Source organism: Coptis chinensis, unplaced genomic scaffold (genome assembly GCF_015680905.1).
Source record: "Coptis chinensis isolate HL-2020 unplaced genomic scaffold, ASM1568090v1 utg920_pilon_pilon, whole genome shotgun sequence".
Taxonomy (NCBI): Eukaryota; Viridiplantae; Streptophyta; class Magnoliopsida; order Ranunculales; family Ranunculaceae; genus Coptis; species Coptis chinensis.
Genome location: NW_028238193.1, coordinates 123,616 through 140,351, shown reverse-complemented (window position 1 = coordinate 140,351; position 16,736 = coordinate 123,616). Strand labels below are relative to the sequence as shown.

General features: G+C 36.5%; 3 protein-coding genes and 1 pseudogene across 5 annotated transcripts; 2 read left to right on the top strand and 2 right to left on the bottom strand.

Moving 5' to 3' along the window:
* The first annotated feature begins 147 nt into the window (after positions 1–147).
* LOC147472641 (E3 ubiquitin-protein ligase WAV3-like) lies at positions 148–3,769 on the top strand (annotated as a pseudogene). The gene has a single exon (XR_015210727.1). The product of XR_015210727.1 is annotated as an E3 ubiquitin-protein ligase WAV3-like (transcript).
* On the bottom strand, positions 2,110–3,859 carry LOC147472640 (molybdate transporter 2-like). The gene has a single exon (XM_086588412.1). The coding sequence runs from the start codon at positions 3,725–3,727 to the stop codon at positions 2,396–2,398; it is 1,332 nt and encodes a 443-aa protein (XP_086444538.1). The 5' UTR covers positions 3,728–3,859; the 3' UTR covers positions 2,110–2,395.
* Positions 3,860–5,699: 1,840 nt separating this feature from the next.
* On the bottom strand, positions 5,700–9,351 carry ATWHY2 (WHIRLY 2). Of its 2 annotated transcripts, none has more exons than XM_086588445.1 (8): positions 9,214–9,351; positions 8,814–8,899; positions 8,622–8,722; positions 8,434–8,523; positions 8,017–8,111; positions 7,119–7,192; positions 6,371–6,459; positions 5,700–6,113 (listed from the first exon to the last, which is right to left on the bottom strand). In XM_086588445.1, exons 1-8 carry the CDS (start codon positions 9,243–9,245, stop codon positions 5,991–5,993), a joined length of 690 nt encoding a protein of 229 aa, XP_086444571.1. In that variant the 5' UTR covers positions 9,246–9,351; the 3' UTR covers positions 5,700–5,990. The 2 variants fall into 2 exon arrangements, with proteins under 2 accessions (XP_086444571.1, XP_086444572.1); XM_086588446.1 differs by having other exon boundaries at positions 8,622–8,713.
* Positions 9,352–10,666: 1,315 nt separating this feature from the next.
* On the top strand, positions 10,667–16,528 carry LOC147472638 (asparagine--tRNA ligase, chloroplastic/mitochondrial-like). Its single transcript, XM_086588465.1, has 15 exons — positions 10,667–11,181; positions 11,321–11,389; positions 11,827–11,937; positions 12,232–12,336; positions 12,458–12,595; positions 12,934–13,014; positions 13,905–13,982; positions 14,079–14,147; positions 14,230–14,304; positions 14,407–14,490; positions 14,669–14,755; positions 14,875–14,970; positions 15,065–15,139; positions 15,745–15,871; positions 16,121–16,528. The coding sequence occupies exons 1-15, from the start codon at positions 10,786–10,788 to the stop codon at positions 16,234–16,236; spliced, it is 1,707 nt and encodes a 568-aa protein (XP_086444591.1). The 5' UTR covers positions 10,667–10,785; the 3' UTR covers positions 16,237–16,528.
* The last annotated feature ends 208 nt before the right edge of the window (positions 16,529–16,736 follow it).

Below are 16,736 nucleotides of genomic sequence, written 5' to 3'. Positions count from 1 at the left end.
AGAAGGGCTGAAAAAGTTGCAACAATTGAAATTCACGTTAGTTTGGAAGTGACCAACACAAAACAACTTTTGGGGTCAATTGTCAAAACTTGAAAGTCTTAAAGATTTGTTAAGGTGGTAAATGCCTGGATATAACTTCTTGTTGGTATGCTTTTGCTAATTACCTATCTTTACTAAGCTTGTATAAGTTTAACATACGTTTCTTTTGTTTCTTGTTATTTTCCAAAATTTGAAGAAGTTACTATTTGGCTTCTTATTATAAGTGATTGTTGAATGCAGCAGAAAGAATGTGTTATCTGCTTAGGAAACATGAAGCCAGAGAAAGGCCATAATATCTTCACAGCTGGATGCTCACATACCTTTCACTTCAAATGCATTGCATCCAGTGTGAAGCATGGGAATCGCATCTGTCCTATCTGCCGCTCCACTTGGAAGGATATGCCACTACGACCTCCCACAGCCAACGTTGATTTACAAGGAAATCCTAATGCCGGTACCAATGGGATTTGTGCCATTCCTGTCAAACCATTGCTTCCGTGGTCTGAACCTCAGCATTTTTCAGATGACGAACCTCTTCCTCACATCCAGGATTCCCCCATCTCTGCTTCCCCCGCCAACCAACTAGTGAATATCAGAGCTTTCCCTGAGTTTGCTGCTGTCTAAGCTGCAGAGTCTCGACCTGCATTCTCTGTCCTAGTTGGCTGCGGTCCCCTTCACTCCCTGAAGACTCTTGTCAACGTGCTCGTGCACCTGTAGACCTTGTTACTGTGCTAGATGTAAGTGGAAGCATGGGTGGTATAAAGCTTGATCTCCTAAAGCATGCAGTCCACTTTGTCATAGATAACCTAGGTCCTGGAGATCGTCTCTCAATCGTTGCTTTCTCATCAACAGCTCGAAGGATCTTCCCACTCCGTCGAATGTCTGACACAGGCCGTGATTGTGCAAACCTCGCTGTCAATTCCCTTTTGGCTGATGGCTCAACCGACATAGCTGAAGGGCTAAAGAAAGGGGTCAAAGTCCTTGAGGAACGGCGTGTGCGGAATCCAGTGGCAAACATTATACTCCTCTCAGATGGCCAGGAAAGTTCTCATATTCGATATCAGGCTCTTTCAACAAGTTCATGGATCCCATATTTTCTAAACCTCTTGCCACCTTCTGTCTGCCGTACTAATGATAGGGCCGTAGGGGAGGACTGTCTGCCACCTATCCCAGTGCACACTTTCGGGATTGGAGCTGACCATGATGCCGCAATCATGCATGCCATATCAGATGTATCAGGTGGCACCTTCTCTTTCTTACAGGATGCATCCATCATACAAGATGCATTTTGCACGGTGCATTGGTGGTCTTCTAAGCATTGTGGTACAGCAGCTGACGCTTACAATTAGCTCATTGTCTCTTGGGTGTGCATTAGCTCAATTCCTTCTGGGAAACACTGGAGCAAAATCTTGAAAAAGGGCCAACAAGGTGTGGTTAACGTTGGAGATTTATACGCTGATGAGGAGAAAAATTTCTTAATCGAACTGTCAGTCCCAGTATTATCAGCAGCTGAAGTAAGTAAAGAATTGGATCCTACCACTCCACTGCTGAGGGTGGAGTGCTCGTACAAAGACATTCTTTCAAAGATGGCTCGAATGGACCATCTGACAGTAACTATTCGGCGGCCACAAAATCTATCTTCCATAGACTCAATAGTGTGCTTGGTGGTGGACCAGCAGAAAAATCGCTTGTTGGTAGCAAAATGCATAGCTGAAGCACAAGAGATGGCTGAAAGAGGGGACATAGAGGGTGCACAAACAGTACTGGAAAATCAAAGGTTAGCTTTGTTGTGATCTTGTTGTGATTTGTAATAGCCATTTTCAACAACAGATTCATAAGTGGTCATTTTCAACAACAGATTCATAAGTGGTCAAGAATATAAAACTCCCATTAGAACTTTACTCCAAATTGCATAATATTTAACTAAAATGAAATTCTGGGATTAATCTGCTCAGATATGATGGTTATGCGCATAAAAGTGTAAACTTAATATTTATGCACTGGAATAATAAAGTAATATGTTTCTATGTGAACGTTTGAGGTATAAATAGGTGGTAAACACTATTACACTAAGAAAATGCACATATATATAGGCATGCTCTACACATGAAATACATGGATATAGGCTTAGGAAGAACTATAATTATGGCATAAATTAAGAGTCTAAAGATTGAACAAATTATGCTAGTTACATATTAAGTAGAAACCTCTCTTGCTCCAATGCTCGGCTCATTTTACTGAATGACACCACTACCATCCCCTAATCCTTCAACGGAATATACCACAACTCTTAAGAATTGTCACTAGTTTCAGCATCCGAAGGCCTTGATTTGAAAAATCCACCACCACCTAAAGATCAATCCATCTCTCTCAGCTTCAAAACCAAAAACAATACAATCCCACATCCAAAACCCAAAGCCGCACTAGACCCCGTTAAAGACACTGCAGCACAGACCAACATTACAAAAGACTCTTGTTTACTATTCATATCTCTTGCAGCCATAGCTAATTCAATCCCAGAAAATAACAAAAGCACTCCCAAAATCCCAATAGGAAACTGACTCAATATCCTCACAAAGGAATTCCCAAATACAAGTCCCAAAACCAACTTCATGACCCCTAAAAAGAGTACAGAAGCCCCACTCCTTCCACCAAACCTGTATTGCCCAGCAAGTCCCCCTGCCCCATGACAACAAGGCATAGCTCCAAACCAACAACCAACTAAGTTCATTATTCCAACACTAACTGAAACTGCTGTCGCCGATACATCTTTTTCGGGGAAAAGATCAGTAGACAGTTTACAAACTGCAATCACCGAATTCAAAACCGAAAGTGGAATCTGTGGTATTGCAGCGCGAATAAATCCAGTCTTCCAATCATCCCAAGTAATCTTCACAATATGAATCTTTGAAGGACCAAATTTAAGTTGTTTAAAAATCGAAGGGTCACGTATAAAACAAAGTAATAAACCGAAAATGAATACCAAGAAAGCAGCTGGGATTGCCGATAAGATACGCATTCTTCTTCCACGACGTCGTCTACGTTGGTCTAGTTCTTCTGATTCAGTTAAAGACTCAATCCCATCATCACCAGAACCAGTAACAAGTACTATAAACAAAAGTGCAGATAACGCGACAATTAGACCATCAAGGCCAATCCAAGAACGAGAAGCACCAGATTTACCAGTAGCAAAATTCTGATCATATCTTATATATTTAATAGCAGAGAAAGCAAACTGTAAACCCTGCGAAAGTTGAACACCCCGAACAACGGGTAAAGGAATATATTTATATATAACAGACATGAGACCAGTAACACCAAGGACGAGTAAAACAGTAGCGGTACAAATACCAGCAGCCATAATTTGCGGAACAGTGAGATGAGTCTGCGATTCAGAGATAGCAACAGCTGCTATAGATTTCATGGGCTGAACGGGCATAGGAACACCAAAGAGAAAGCCAGTAATGATGTTGTAGAATGAGGTGAAGATTAAGGTTGTGCCTAGATCAAGATGGTTGACTATTGAGAGTGCTAGAACTATAGGGATATATGTACCTAAATCACCTACGGAACCACCTAGTTCTGACCAGACGTTGGTCTTCATTTGGAAACTGGTTCTGAATGGTAAGTTGCTCCAACGACGTTGGAGGAGTGGTGTAGTTGTTTGAGTCTGAGATGATGGTTCCATTTGGGAGTTGAGAGCGTGTAATGAGGAAATGATTTGTTGTGTGCCATTTGTTCGGAGATGTAGTTGGATTCAGTGAACAGTGCCACAGTGGCTCTTGGCTTTTGGTTTACAATAAGAGCCAGTTTCAACAATGTGAGTGCGATTTCAGGATTTTCAGGCCCTTCTCGTTTGTGGACAAATTGATGTACAGTACTGTGTGCTACAAATTCGTTTTTCAATCATTTTCAAGTATTCTAGCCAACGTTACTTGTTTCAAGCTTCGACATAGCCTAACAATGATAAACCAAACATTAAAGAGGCCAATTATTGTCTAAATCCACTTGAACCTGTCAATGGTGACGTCTCAAAGCGATCATTTATTATTATTATTATATATATATATATATATATTATAGATTTTTGGACCCGTTCACGAACGGACCGGAGGACTGTTTTTATATGATTTTTGGATCCGTTCACGGGACGTTTTCATACAAGATGCATTTGCACGGTGCATTGGTGGTCTTCTAAGCATTGTGGTATAGCAGCTGACGCTTACAATTATCAGTAACAGAAAACAACCAAGGCCTGTATTAGGCTGTCCTTAAGGAAAGATTTCGCCCTTTCTAGTGATGTAGAAAACAACGACGCCTTCTTCACACGATTTGATGGTGTCTGATGGTTTGACTCAGACTAACAAACTACTCTCTGTAACAAAGAATTATAGAGGCTAGGTCGGTCATAGTAGTCGGTCTCCTAAACAGATAAGGAAGAGAGACCACACTAGAACACCGAAACTTGTTGTTGAAGCAAAAGCAAAAACAAGTTTAGGCTTTTGGTTAATCCACTACCCACAACAATAATAACATTTTCTTTTATTCGAAGAGTATATAATACAAAAAATTTATAAAAAAAAAATAAATAAATAAAAAAAAAACCAACATTTTCTTTTATTTGAAGAGTATATAAAAAAATAAAAAATAAATAAAAAAAACCCAACACTTTCTTTTATTCGAAGAGGATATATATATATATATATATATATATATATATATATATAAACTAACATTTTCTTTTATTCAAAGAGTATATACTACCAAAAAAAAACCAACATTTTCTTTTATTCAAAGAGTATAATACTACAAAAAATTTAGAAAAAAAAAAAAAAAAAAAATGTTAAATGAACTCGCTCAGCTTTCATAGTATACCATTCGGAGCAACTTTAAAGTTATTTGGCTTATTTCAAAACCCTGACTTAGTTGTCTGAGTATTTTCTTTTAGGTTTTGATATGTAGGTTTTGCAGTCATGTATATAATATCATTGTTTCAGCGAAACTTCACTTTTGATGGCCCAACATGCATTGTAATTGAGGCAATCTATGAACTTGAGCAAGTATAATAAGTGAGAGCATAATTAAGAATTGTATATATTGAATTTTATCAAAGCCATGTAACTTCACATTGATGGTGAGACGTCTTACGCACTTTTGGAAGGCCTCATTTTAATTCACATATTTGATTTTTTTGGTAGACCAAAATACTTAATTCTCACCACATCAAGAAGAAACATGTTAATGTTTGGTATTGATATAGTTGGTAACTTATTGTGTGTGGACAAAAATGTGTAGTGTACTTTTATTATGCTGTTAGGGTCTCCGTAGATACAGATTAGTATTACTAGCTATCGACTTGAGAAGTTGAAAGACACGGGCTTAAAACCAATAACTAGATTTTACTATTATTTTATTTTTTTTATTTTATTCGATCAATTTAAATATTATTTTAGAAATAACTTCAATAGCACTTCATGCCTTCGATAATACCTAGAGGGTAAATATTGAACATGCAAGTTTTGAACATAGGCCACACATACAACAACGTATAGTACCACTTCAAAATAAAATGTCTCCAAATTCCCACATAGCCTACACATTAGAAAATATTTGGGTGTACCAAGATTAATACCACAAACAACATAATAAACACCTCATAACAAACCACGTTGTAGGCACTGGTAATACCTAGTAGATAGATAGTACCCAACAGATAAATTAAATGTGCACCCAACTAAAAGTAGGAAATATCCTTCCTAACTGAAAGAAAACAACTTTAGCGCACTAATTGGTGAATAGTTTAACATATATCCTGTTTCAGTTAAAAGTGCCCATTAATTGCATCCATATCGCAAGCTAGATTGAAGAAACATCCAACTTAACATTGAGTTAATCCCCTACACACATGAACACCAAAACCACGGGGAGACCTTCACTTTGGCTACAGACAATTATCTATCCCATTCTGAATTTGGGCTTGGTCGCTTCTCCAGTAGCCTGACTGAATTCAGATCACCGCTTGTTTGCACCGGCTTGGTGTATTGATCCCAGCCCATGATGTGTGGTAAGATGTACTGCACCAGAAAAGATTAACAGCATTTCAGAGGTTTCGATTTGTAATGCACAATCCTTATTTGTTGTTGTTGAGGCTCCACTCATTGCCAATTGGTTCCGAAAACTTAATTGTTGTTTTTTCACCTTCCACATGTAAATGTGAAACACATCTACACGACTACACTAACCATAAAGGCCTGTATACCTTTGTCCTCACCCTTTGATCCGCAGCCAAAAATCAAGGATATTAATGAGTAAAGATTTGAGTATGACTTACACTAAAAGCCGTGCGCAACACTGCAAACTCGGCCTTGCTAACAGGAACTGAAAATCGTTCATTGGTTTTCTGGATGTTATTCACAACAGCTGCACAGAGGAAATCATAAGATTGATCTCTGTATCCAAGAAGTAAAACTTGTACAAGGAAATACTATTTTACAAACAAATATCATTAATAATTAATACAGCTTTTATAGGGAGTACTATTTTTACAACCAATGTAAGTTCACCAGTATCGAATATTCATTTATCAAGAAGATATTCTGAAAAGATTCCAGAGACATATCCCTTTACTTTCAATTTCGAAACTGTCTCAAGGAAATTTTGTTGTGATGCCCCTCCGCTTTTGGTAAACCTCTGTTTCCAGAAATTTTTATTGAGGGATAACTCTGAACAATCAGATATTCGAGAGGGGGGGGAGCAACAAAAAGAATATAACAATATATTGAATAGAAAAAGATAGTGCACACAGAAAGTGTGCAAGGTTGAAAAATAGGGGACAACAAGTGCTGGACCTGACTCGAGATCTGGCCCAACCTAAAATCCAGTCTAGATCCAAAACTCCCCCGAGGCCAGATATGGTTTTAGAATCTTGGTTAGGGTCAGATAAGATTGACACAATAGAAGTAACCATGTCATATATATATACAAATTAAAAAGTTCACAAATAAAACAAATAATAATAACCTTGGATATTAATATGTTTAAGGAAACCGATATATCCTGGGAATAAGCAGAATGCTTACACAGATTAAAGAAAAATCCACTATCTTCACCGCATGGTGAAACCAATAAGCTCTTTCTAACTTGACCTGCATTACTGCAATATAAATTATCGTAATATTAGCAACCAAAAGGTTTATTGCATGAAGAGATGAAGCCCAATGCCCACTGGTCCACCTGGTCTTGAGCTTAACAAATTTCTTTTGCAACTCTATAACAAATTTTTAAATCATCAACTTATTTCACAACTCTATAATTTTTTTTTTTTAAATCTTTCACTTATTTCATACTCTAACAAAATCAATTATTTGAATGGAGTCTGATCACCAATACTGTCTCCTGTGGTGTGTCAAGGGAATGTGCTAAACATTGTTGGACGTGTGCTTAACTAACAGTATCGATAAAAAAATATATATATTATAGGATTTATAATATCCGGTGATGTTGAAAAAAATTATATTCATACTACCTAAGCAGCTTAGAAAGGCACTAAGATGAATCACATAATTTCACGACATCTTTTCATTGAACAGGTATGATAACTAGTTGCCGTTTCAGAAAGAAAGAAAAACAGCATAAAGATGTGCTCAGTACAATGTTATAAACATGTTTAGCAGATACTAAATGATTTCCCTTTCATGTTTATATTTTCTGTGTTAACTAATAGAATTGATTTCCCTTTCATTTTATATTCATCCTACTACTTTCATTTCTTTTAATGACATTGATGTGAACAAAAAATAGATTCATACTAACTTAGCAGCTTAACAAGGCGCCAAGATGAACTAAATGCATTCATGCTACCTTGGCAAGGAGCTGACATGAATTATTTCTCCTAAACCCTCAGCACATTCTTTTTAATCAAAATCAGTCAAGACCTGTTCTGCAATTTTAATGCAAGCATCTAACAGTCAACTTCACCTTGATTTCATGGAAGGGTCATGAAAAAACTCGCACGACTTGCCAGATTCAAGGCTTATCAAAGATCCAACTTCTGTAGGTGATAAAGCAAATACCTACATGGTAGAAAAGTCCAACAAATGGATAAAACATTAGAAGACACGACAACAACTCAGTATATGAACAGAATCTCAAATTTATAAAGCATATCAAGAAGACCTAATGAGTTTGTAAAATAAATCTGCCTAAAGGCTAGAAGCCTGTTGAAAGTCAAACTTGTAATGAAACATTGAAACACTAAGCCTAAAAAAACGATTGTGTCCACTGGACACACCTCACAAACGTCAATTTCTAATTTACACTACTTCTAAAACCCAACAAGCATGATATGCAACAACACAAAATATATACAAATAAACCACAGTGAAGAGTCAATACCTGCCTCCTTTCATAATCATACTTGCGCTCACCAACAGCAGGCATAAATGTCAACATAATGCAACCCTTCTTATCAATCCGATTATTAGTCTGTACAAGAAATAGAGAAATATTAAAAAAAAGAACGTCCATAAATCACTCAGATTCATATACGTGTGTATGTGTGGCCAGAAGAAACAAAGTCGTACTTGGTTGAATGTCGGTATTTTAGGGGCAGTCAGAAGTGCTGCCTTTCCCTTGAAAATAGAATAGTCAGCATTGACATAACCGGTACGGCTCCCTGCAGACACTGAATGGCATACAATTAAAACATCTTACAGAGAATACTAAGACGGATAGAAACTAAATATACTTTTACAAAAACATAACAAGTGGCATACCAGCCTGAGATGTGAAGCTGCGGGTCCATATAGAATTCATACTGTCACTGACCTTTCCTGATAACACTTTCTCAGTCACATTACTCCTGTTAGACCCAGGACAAAATAAACCTCTAGAAAACAACTAAACATATGGAAAAAGCAAAATAATAATAATAATAATAATAATAATAATAAATATCCTGACTGGAATGTATAATCCTTAATGAGTAACTCTTGTGGTTCATCCACAATACATGATTATTGGAATATCTTTAAACAGTCCCAACAATTATTATTATTTATTCCAGCAACAAAATGCAAGGTGAGTAAGTAGAGAATAAAAGTAATAATTATCTAAAGACGAAGTTAAAATACAACTATATAAGGGTTTAGGGTTTAAGGGGAATAGTGTTGTTACCTGTGCCTTAAGAGCTGGGTAAGCTTCATCATTGTTTTTACTTTTTAGTCTTGGAAATGAGGAGTGAGCTCTGACGATAGAAGTAGAGCAGTCTATTATTATGAAATGGAAAAATGAAATCAATGGACGGCCCTGATTTGGTGACTTACTTGGGATTTGGGGTATGGGCCACGGACCAAGTGGACATTAAAAAAAGCCCACTGACGAAGATATTACGAAGAGATTAGACCAGGCTAGGGGTGGAACTCGGACGGGTTAGGTCGGTTGAGGCATAAACCGAGTCCAATCCGAGTTTCAAATACTTTAACCCGAGCATGTAACCAAGTCCTAGTCGGTCTTTCAATTTTCAACTTAAGCCCTAACCCGACCAATTTGGATTGGGTCGGGTTATGTCGGATTGGTCAAACTTCTCGGACTGTTTTTGGAATTATGAGATAAAAAACACTAAGGTGTTGTTTGTTTTTTGACTTTTAAGCATTAAGAGGTGTAAAATATGTTTGTTTTTTTAAGTTGTTTCAGTGATCAGTAACTAAAAGTGTCTTCAGCGTATTGTGTCTAAGGTCTCACTGAACGCTGAAATTAGAGATGTTGAAGTACGGTTCCCTTTTTGCCCTTACATATGTCTATCCAACTTTGAATTGAAAAATCAAAGTTTTATTGAATGTCCACCAATAGTCGACATCTATAATAACCTCATCTCATATTTAAAACAAACATTTTTTTAATAAATAATAAATATATAAATGAGTTATTATTAGCCGAAATAATTAAATAGATAAATGATTTATTATAACATCATCTCATTTTTCTAACTAATTAGCCGAAAAATAAATAAATAGAGAAATGTATTTATTTTCGCTTCTATAATAATAACATGTAAATTAATTTAACTTGGTATTTTTATATATTTTGTTTTTATAAACAATTAAGTTGTGCTCAAAATAGATAACAACGGGTGAAATTGTCTAAATGATTTATATTAAGTATTAAGAGCCATATCATTTTGATATAAAACAAACTTGTATTTTAGAGTTCAACAAGCAGCATTCAGCATTCAGAAGATGTGTCATTTAGCATTCAAAGGGTCAGAAAAACAAACGATTCCTAAAATTGAAATCTTCTAATGAAATCAAAGAGATTTGTTTTTTTGAGAGGGAAACTAACCTTGTTCATTAAATTATTCTATCTAAAATAGAGATTTTCAACCTTATTTTGTACAAAAATAAAATGCTTAAAATATATACGTACATATATGCACACGGGCTCGGGTTTTTCATTTTTTTGATATTCTAACTCGAGCCCAACCCAAAACCAAATCGGGTTTTGATTTTACAAAACCAAGCCCAAACCACAGATATGATATATTAGCCCAGGACCAACAAAAATCGGGTTTTAGCCATGGGCTTTGGCTAAACCTACCCAAGGTACACTCATAGACCAGGCTCCACACACTTCTCCTTATCAAACAACGAGGTTTTAGAAGCGAACTCTTTTTACTACAACGAGGTTAGATGATGCAATGTTTTTTGTGTTTCCACTCGGACGAGTAGTAGAAACCAGACAGAAGAAAAAATGGCTGCTGCAGCGTCTTGTTTCCGCTTAAGACCTCAATCCTCCACTCGCCACATTTCACTTTACATTAACAGAAGAAGCTTTCACCTTAGAGGAGATGTTTTCACAAGAAGATCCAAAATCACTCCATATCACCAGCCCACCCGTCAATTTTCCCTTTACTCTATAGTGACCATCTCCACAACAAACGATAAGAAGAGGTACATCAGCTGCAGTGCGGGTGGCAAAACAGTTGATGTGAAACAGGGAGAAAAAGTTCGGGAATTCCGCAAACGCTTGAGGATTGTCGATGTGAAAGGTGGATTGGACGAAGGCTTGGATTGGTTAGGGAAGAAGCTTGTTGTCAAGGGCTGGGTTAGGACACTAAGAGTGCAGAGTAGTGTTACATTTCTCGAGGTTGGTTACTGTCTATAATAATGGGAATATATATTTATGCCCCTTACTTTTGCCTATGTTGTGGTGGATTGTGTTAGCCTCAGGAAGGACTAATGGTTATTTTATTCATTCTGTAATGTGTTCCTTGTCTGTTCTCCAGGTTAACGATGGCTCGTGCCTTTCGAACATGCAGTGTGTGATAAATTCAGATGCTGATGGCTATGATCAGGTATATATTCAATGCAATCACAACCACTTCATCAATTTTCAAAAGAAAGATTCTTTGTACTAATTTGATTTGCTTATAATTACTGGACCTCAATATTTATAATGATTGTGAGAAGTATTCGCAATTGCCTTAAATTAGAATGTCTTTGTTATGAGCATTCGAGATGACAATGATGTGTTAGTTTTTTAAAGTATACTATTAGGGGGAGTAGAGATTTCCAAATTCTAATATCTTCTTATCGTTGCTTTACGGCTTGATATAATCTTGATGAACACTAACTCCTTGGTCCAAACATAAACTGCATAAGTTAATCTAGTTTTCTGCATTTTCTATTAATTGTTACCCCATAATCCTTTTCATTTATTACTCTGCCTCCTCTCTTGTCTATTTTCTGTCTTTGCATTGCATCTCCTTAAAAATGCTTTCGGTCTTGCTAGGTCGAATCTGGCTTCATTTCAACTGGTGCATCAGTATGGGTAGAGGGTGTTGTGCTTATTAGTCAAGGATCGAAGCAGAAAGTTGAGTTAAATGTTGGGAAAGTCATCACAGTAAGGAAATTTTCTTTTCTTGTCAGAAATTTAATTCCCCCCCTCCCCCTATCTGTTCTACATGTCATGCACATGTTGCCTAAAAACCATGTGAACAACAGACCATGCATATGCTCATGATTTTAATCTAGTTGATCTATCCAACTGTAATAAATGCTTGCAGAGAGGATTTCTGAAGTTTGTAGTGTTCCCAATTTCAAAGTTTTTGACATGACTACAATAATAAATGAATAAAATGTAGGATGAGGTGTCTGACAAACTTCTGCTCACCCTCTTTACCCTTTAATCTTGTAGGTGGGGAGAAGTGATTCTTCTTTTCCTATTCAAAAGAAAAAAGTGAGCAGAGAATTTCTGCGAACAAAAGCTCATCTTCGTCCAAGGACAAACACTTTTGGTGCGGTATGCTTTTGTATCTTGATACATTGGTGTGGTATTTTTGGTATATTCCAGAGGTTGGTTCTTGTTTTTTCCTGTTTTGGGAAATAATCTGGACCATGTTTTCTGTTCAAGGTTGTTTCAGGTTGCTAGAGTGAGGAATGCTTTAGCATATGCTACCCACAAGTTTTTCCAAGAAAATGGGTTTGTATGGGTTTCAAGCCCAATTATTACTGCTTCAGATTGTGAAGGAGCTGGAGAACAGTTCTGTGTTACTACTTTGGTATGCTATCAAACTAATATTGTGTGATCTTTAGCTCTTTTAGTTTTTTCGAAGTTTTAACTGGTTATTGTGTGAAGACATCTAGTTCACGAGTTTATTGTTTTGATCTTCTGTTTTTTCCTTAAAACTTTTTAAATGTTTGTTAGTGTTTTATCTATATGCTATTGTATACTTAGTGAGACATCTAGTTTATTAATTGGTTTTCTTGAAAGTAAGTATAGCAGATGTTGGTACCTTTCCAATGATCGAGTGGATTTTTTGTAGACTGGTATCTACCTTTTTCTGTGAACATTTTAGCCTACTCATTTGATTGTTGTGTTCTGAAATGTGTATGGCAGATTCCAACCTCTGGGGAAAGCATGGACTCACCGGTTTGTTCCATTCCTAACACTGAAAGTGGGTTGATTGATTGGTCACAAGTGAGTCTGCATTCTAACTCACGTTCTGCTCTCTCTATCCTAAATTAGCTCAGAAGTACATCTATTTTACTTTTCCAACAGCATATCAACATATGTGAAAATATATCGGTTTCTTTACCTGGTAAAAACTACGAAGGAAATTATTTTCAGATCCAAGGTATGTCCAGAAAACCTAAACGTACAAAGAGAGAAGAAAAATAAATACAACCGAGCAATCTCATAAAGTTCTCAACCATTACTTGGTGTCCAAGACTAATAAGTGTATATCTACCCTTACACAATTGGCAGGAGTCGAGCTCTAAGAAAACCGTCTAAATAGTTAGCTTTTATGGGCAATAATGCAATATAACCTCCCCATGTGACACTAAAATGCACTCTGAGTGTCACCATTTCTTCCAATCCAGATTCCCAATAAGATTGCAAAGTGTTAACTCTAAAGCTGCTTACTGAAGAGCTAAAAGGACCAGCACACCCACAAGATAGTAACTTCGACAACCAACCAGGGCACACTCAAGTTAGCTTTGACTGTAAATAAATTTTCTATTTTCGACTAAAGACTAACTGAACAAACAAAGTACATTTAAGAACAACAAAAAATCAAAGTTTCACAAGAATCAGTGGAGTTGAGGATCGTCTTGAAAGAGAAAGACAGTGGTGATCCAATTTATTTACTCTTATCTACGTGTTTATGAATTGATGTTGTGAGTCAGTTTAGGCACATTTAATATGCCTGATTCCAACTTATTACCATTCTTGACGGAGGATTCTTCTTATGATTTAGTTTCAGTTTATTGAGCTTTTTCTATTAGTATATATTTTGTCTGTCATGCAAACTTTCAAAGTAGTTTTGAGATTACTAATGCATTTTTTGAAATTATTTGTTGTGGCAGGACTTTTTTGGAAAACCTGCATTCTTAACAGTCTCGGGGCAACTTAATGCCGAGACCTATGCTTCTGCTTTTTCTGATGTATATACATCCCATCCTTTATAGTAGATTAACTTAAATATGAATTTTCTTGTGGTTATCAACTTATCAAGGTTTTGATGTGTCCATTGGGTCCAGGTTTACACATTCGGTCCAACTTTTCGAGCAGAGAACTCTAATACTTCCAGGCATTTAGCTGAATTTTGGGTAGTTCTCATATCCTTCTATAGATTTCTTTGTATTATGTAATTAAAATCATAGACGTTTTCCTGATTTTGTTATATTCAAGATGATTGAACCAGAACTCGCTTTTGCTGATCTGAATGACGACATGGCATGTGCCACTGCCTATCTCCAATATCTTGTATGTCTCTTCTCGCACACTTGTCATCACATTATTTTACTCATTTCTGTTCATTAAAGTTTGTAGCATTCATGCTGTCATGTAATCTGTGTTGTATGTCAGGTCAAGTATGTCTTGGACAACTGCAAAGAAGACATGGATTTCTTCAATACCTGGATTGAGAAAGGAATTATTGATAGACTGAGTGTATGAGCTCACTTTGTAACTCCCTTCAAGCATTCTTTAATATCATGGAGTTTGATCTGGCTAAACAATGTATATAAAGCCAGTTTCCAGAGAAGCTGTTCTGATATTAGTTAATTTTTATTATTGTGCTCTCTCATATTGACAAATTCCACTACTTTCCGTGCCTTACACCTGACAGGATGTAGCTGAGAAACTTTTTGTACAATTGACCTATACAGATGCCATCGAACTTCTTCTAAGAGCCAACAAAAAATTTGAATTTCCGGTAATAAAGTTTTATTTTACACCCCTCTCCTGCTTTTAAGGATGACAAATGTAGTATATATTGGTATCCAGTACTTCCAGTCAATAAGTATGCTCTTTTTCAATGTGCATATTTCAAAGGTAAAATGGGGATGTGATTTGCAAAGTGAGCATGAACGCTACATCACTGAAGTTGCTTATGCTGGCTGTCCTGTGATAATTAGGGACTACCCAAAGGCATGTCATTTGTTAGATTCATGTTTAATATTTATTTGACATGTGTTAAATGTTCGTAATTAAGTTTCCTGACTGCAAAATCAACATTTGACAGGAAATAAAAGCATTCTATATGCGGCAAAATGAGGATGGAAGGACTGTTGCGGCCATGGATCTTTTGGTTCCTCGGGTAACATCAATATGACCTTGTTACTTAAATTATGCTGCTAATATTATTGTTCTATAACCCAGTTAGAGACTCTCTATCTCACACACGCGCGCGCGCGGCAAATGACATTCCCATTGGCACTCCCCATGATGCACATTAACTTTTTCACATTTTATGGTGGGTTGCCTTTGACACAAGTAAGACCCTTGAGTGCCTTACGAAAATGAGTAAATTCTTTGTTTGTTCGCCCAATGTCTTTTTAAGCAATGTACATGTTTAGAAGATTGCAATGAGTAACTTGCAAAAATGCCACTCTAATGAAAAATAAACTTTTATTACGAAAGTCATCTTTTTACATTTCTTAAGCTTACTACACGTTGGCATGCCTATGGGTTATGGCACACCCTGAGCAACACATGATTTAGAGACTTTTTTTTTGGTTTTAGTAGAACATGATACCATTTGATACTTCCTGGCTAACAAATTAACCAATTTGCACTGAAAGTTGAATCTCAAACCACACAAAACCAGCTGAGATGTCCATTCCCATCCATGTGTGTCTCTGTGAATACGAACATGTGTGTATTCGATGTTAATTGGTAAAACACAAATCATTTATTTTTAAGGTTGGTGAACTCATGGGTGGTAGTCAGCGTGAAGAACGCCTTGACTATCTGGATGCTCGTTTGGATGAACTAAAGCTCAATAAAGAAAGCTACTGGTGGTATCGTGATCTTCGTCGTTTTGGTTCAGGTCAAGATCTTTCTTTTCTTCTGTTTGTTAATTTTTTCTAATGTTGTTGATTTGTTTCAGTGCACTGATATATAAAAAATTTGTCGGGTGCATTATTTACTTTTATCTTCACCTTTTTTTTTAAGAATCTGCTTTTATGTTTTTTAGTTCTGGTTTTTCGGTTATGCTCTTTGATTGTTTTTGGCTGCCATTCTACATAAAGTTTATTGGGATTTAGTTGACGTCATTTCTTGTTTCTGTGTCCCCCAGTTCCTCATGCGGGCTTTGGGTTGGGCTTTGAAAGGCTTGTGCAGTTCGCAACAGGAATAGACAACATAAGGGATGTTATACCTTTCCCAAGGACCCCGGGTTCTGCAGAATTTTGACGTTTGACATATGTGAAACTTAGTATTCAATAATGAATTGAATTGCTTACCATGTTCAAAAACTTGTTTTTCGAAAAGTAAATGGCGATTGGTCAAGAGATTCTTTTTTCAGATTGAAAAATATTACTGAAACTTCTGTTAGGGTATTTCTGAGTTTGAAGAATGAACTGGTTTGGTAAAAAGAAATAGTAAGAATTGCTAAAAGGGTGTGATACAGGTTTTGTTCATTGTTTTTGTATAGAGTCCTGTATCCTGTCTATGGAGTTATATATCTTTGACCTTGGTTCCAGAATTGCATGATGGTCCATTTTGGCAAATCCTACTGATGGTGTTCCGTGCAATTTAAATATTTCCTTAGTTTCATGGAATTTGGTTGTGATTTCAAATTTTAATACATGACAATATGAGACTATTGATGTTTGATAAAAAAAAAAGTCGAAAACACGCGAGACGGGATCTAAGTATGTAACATCCCATCCGGAAAAAAAAACCGATTTTTT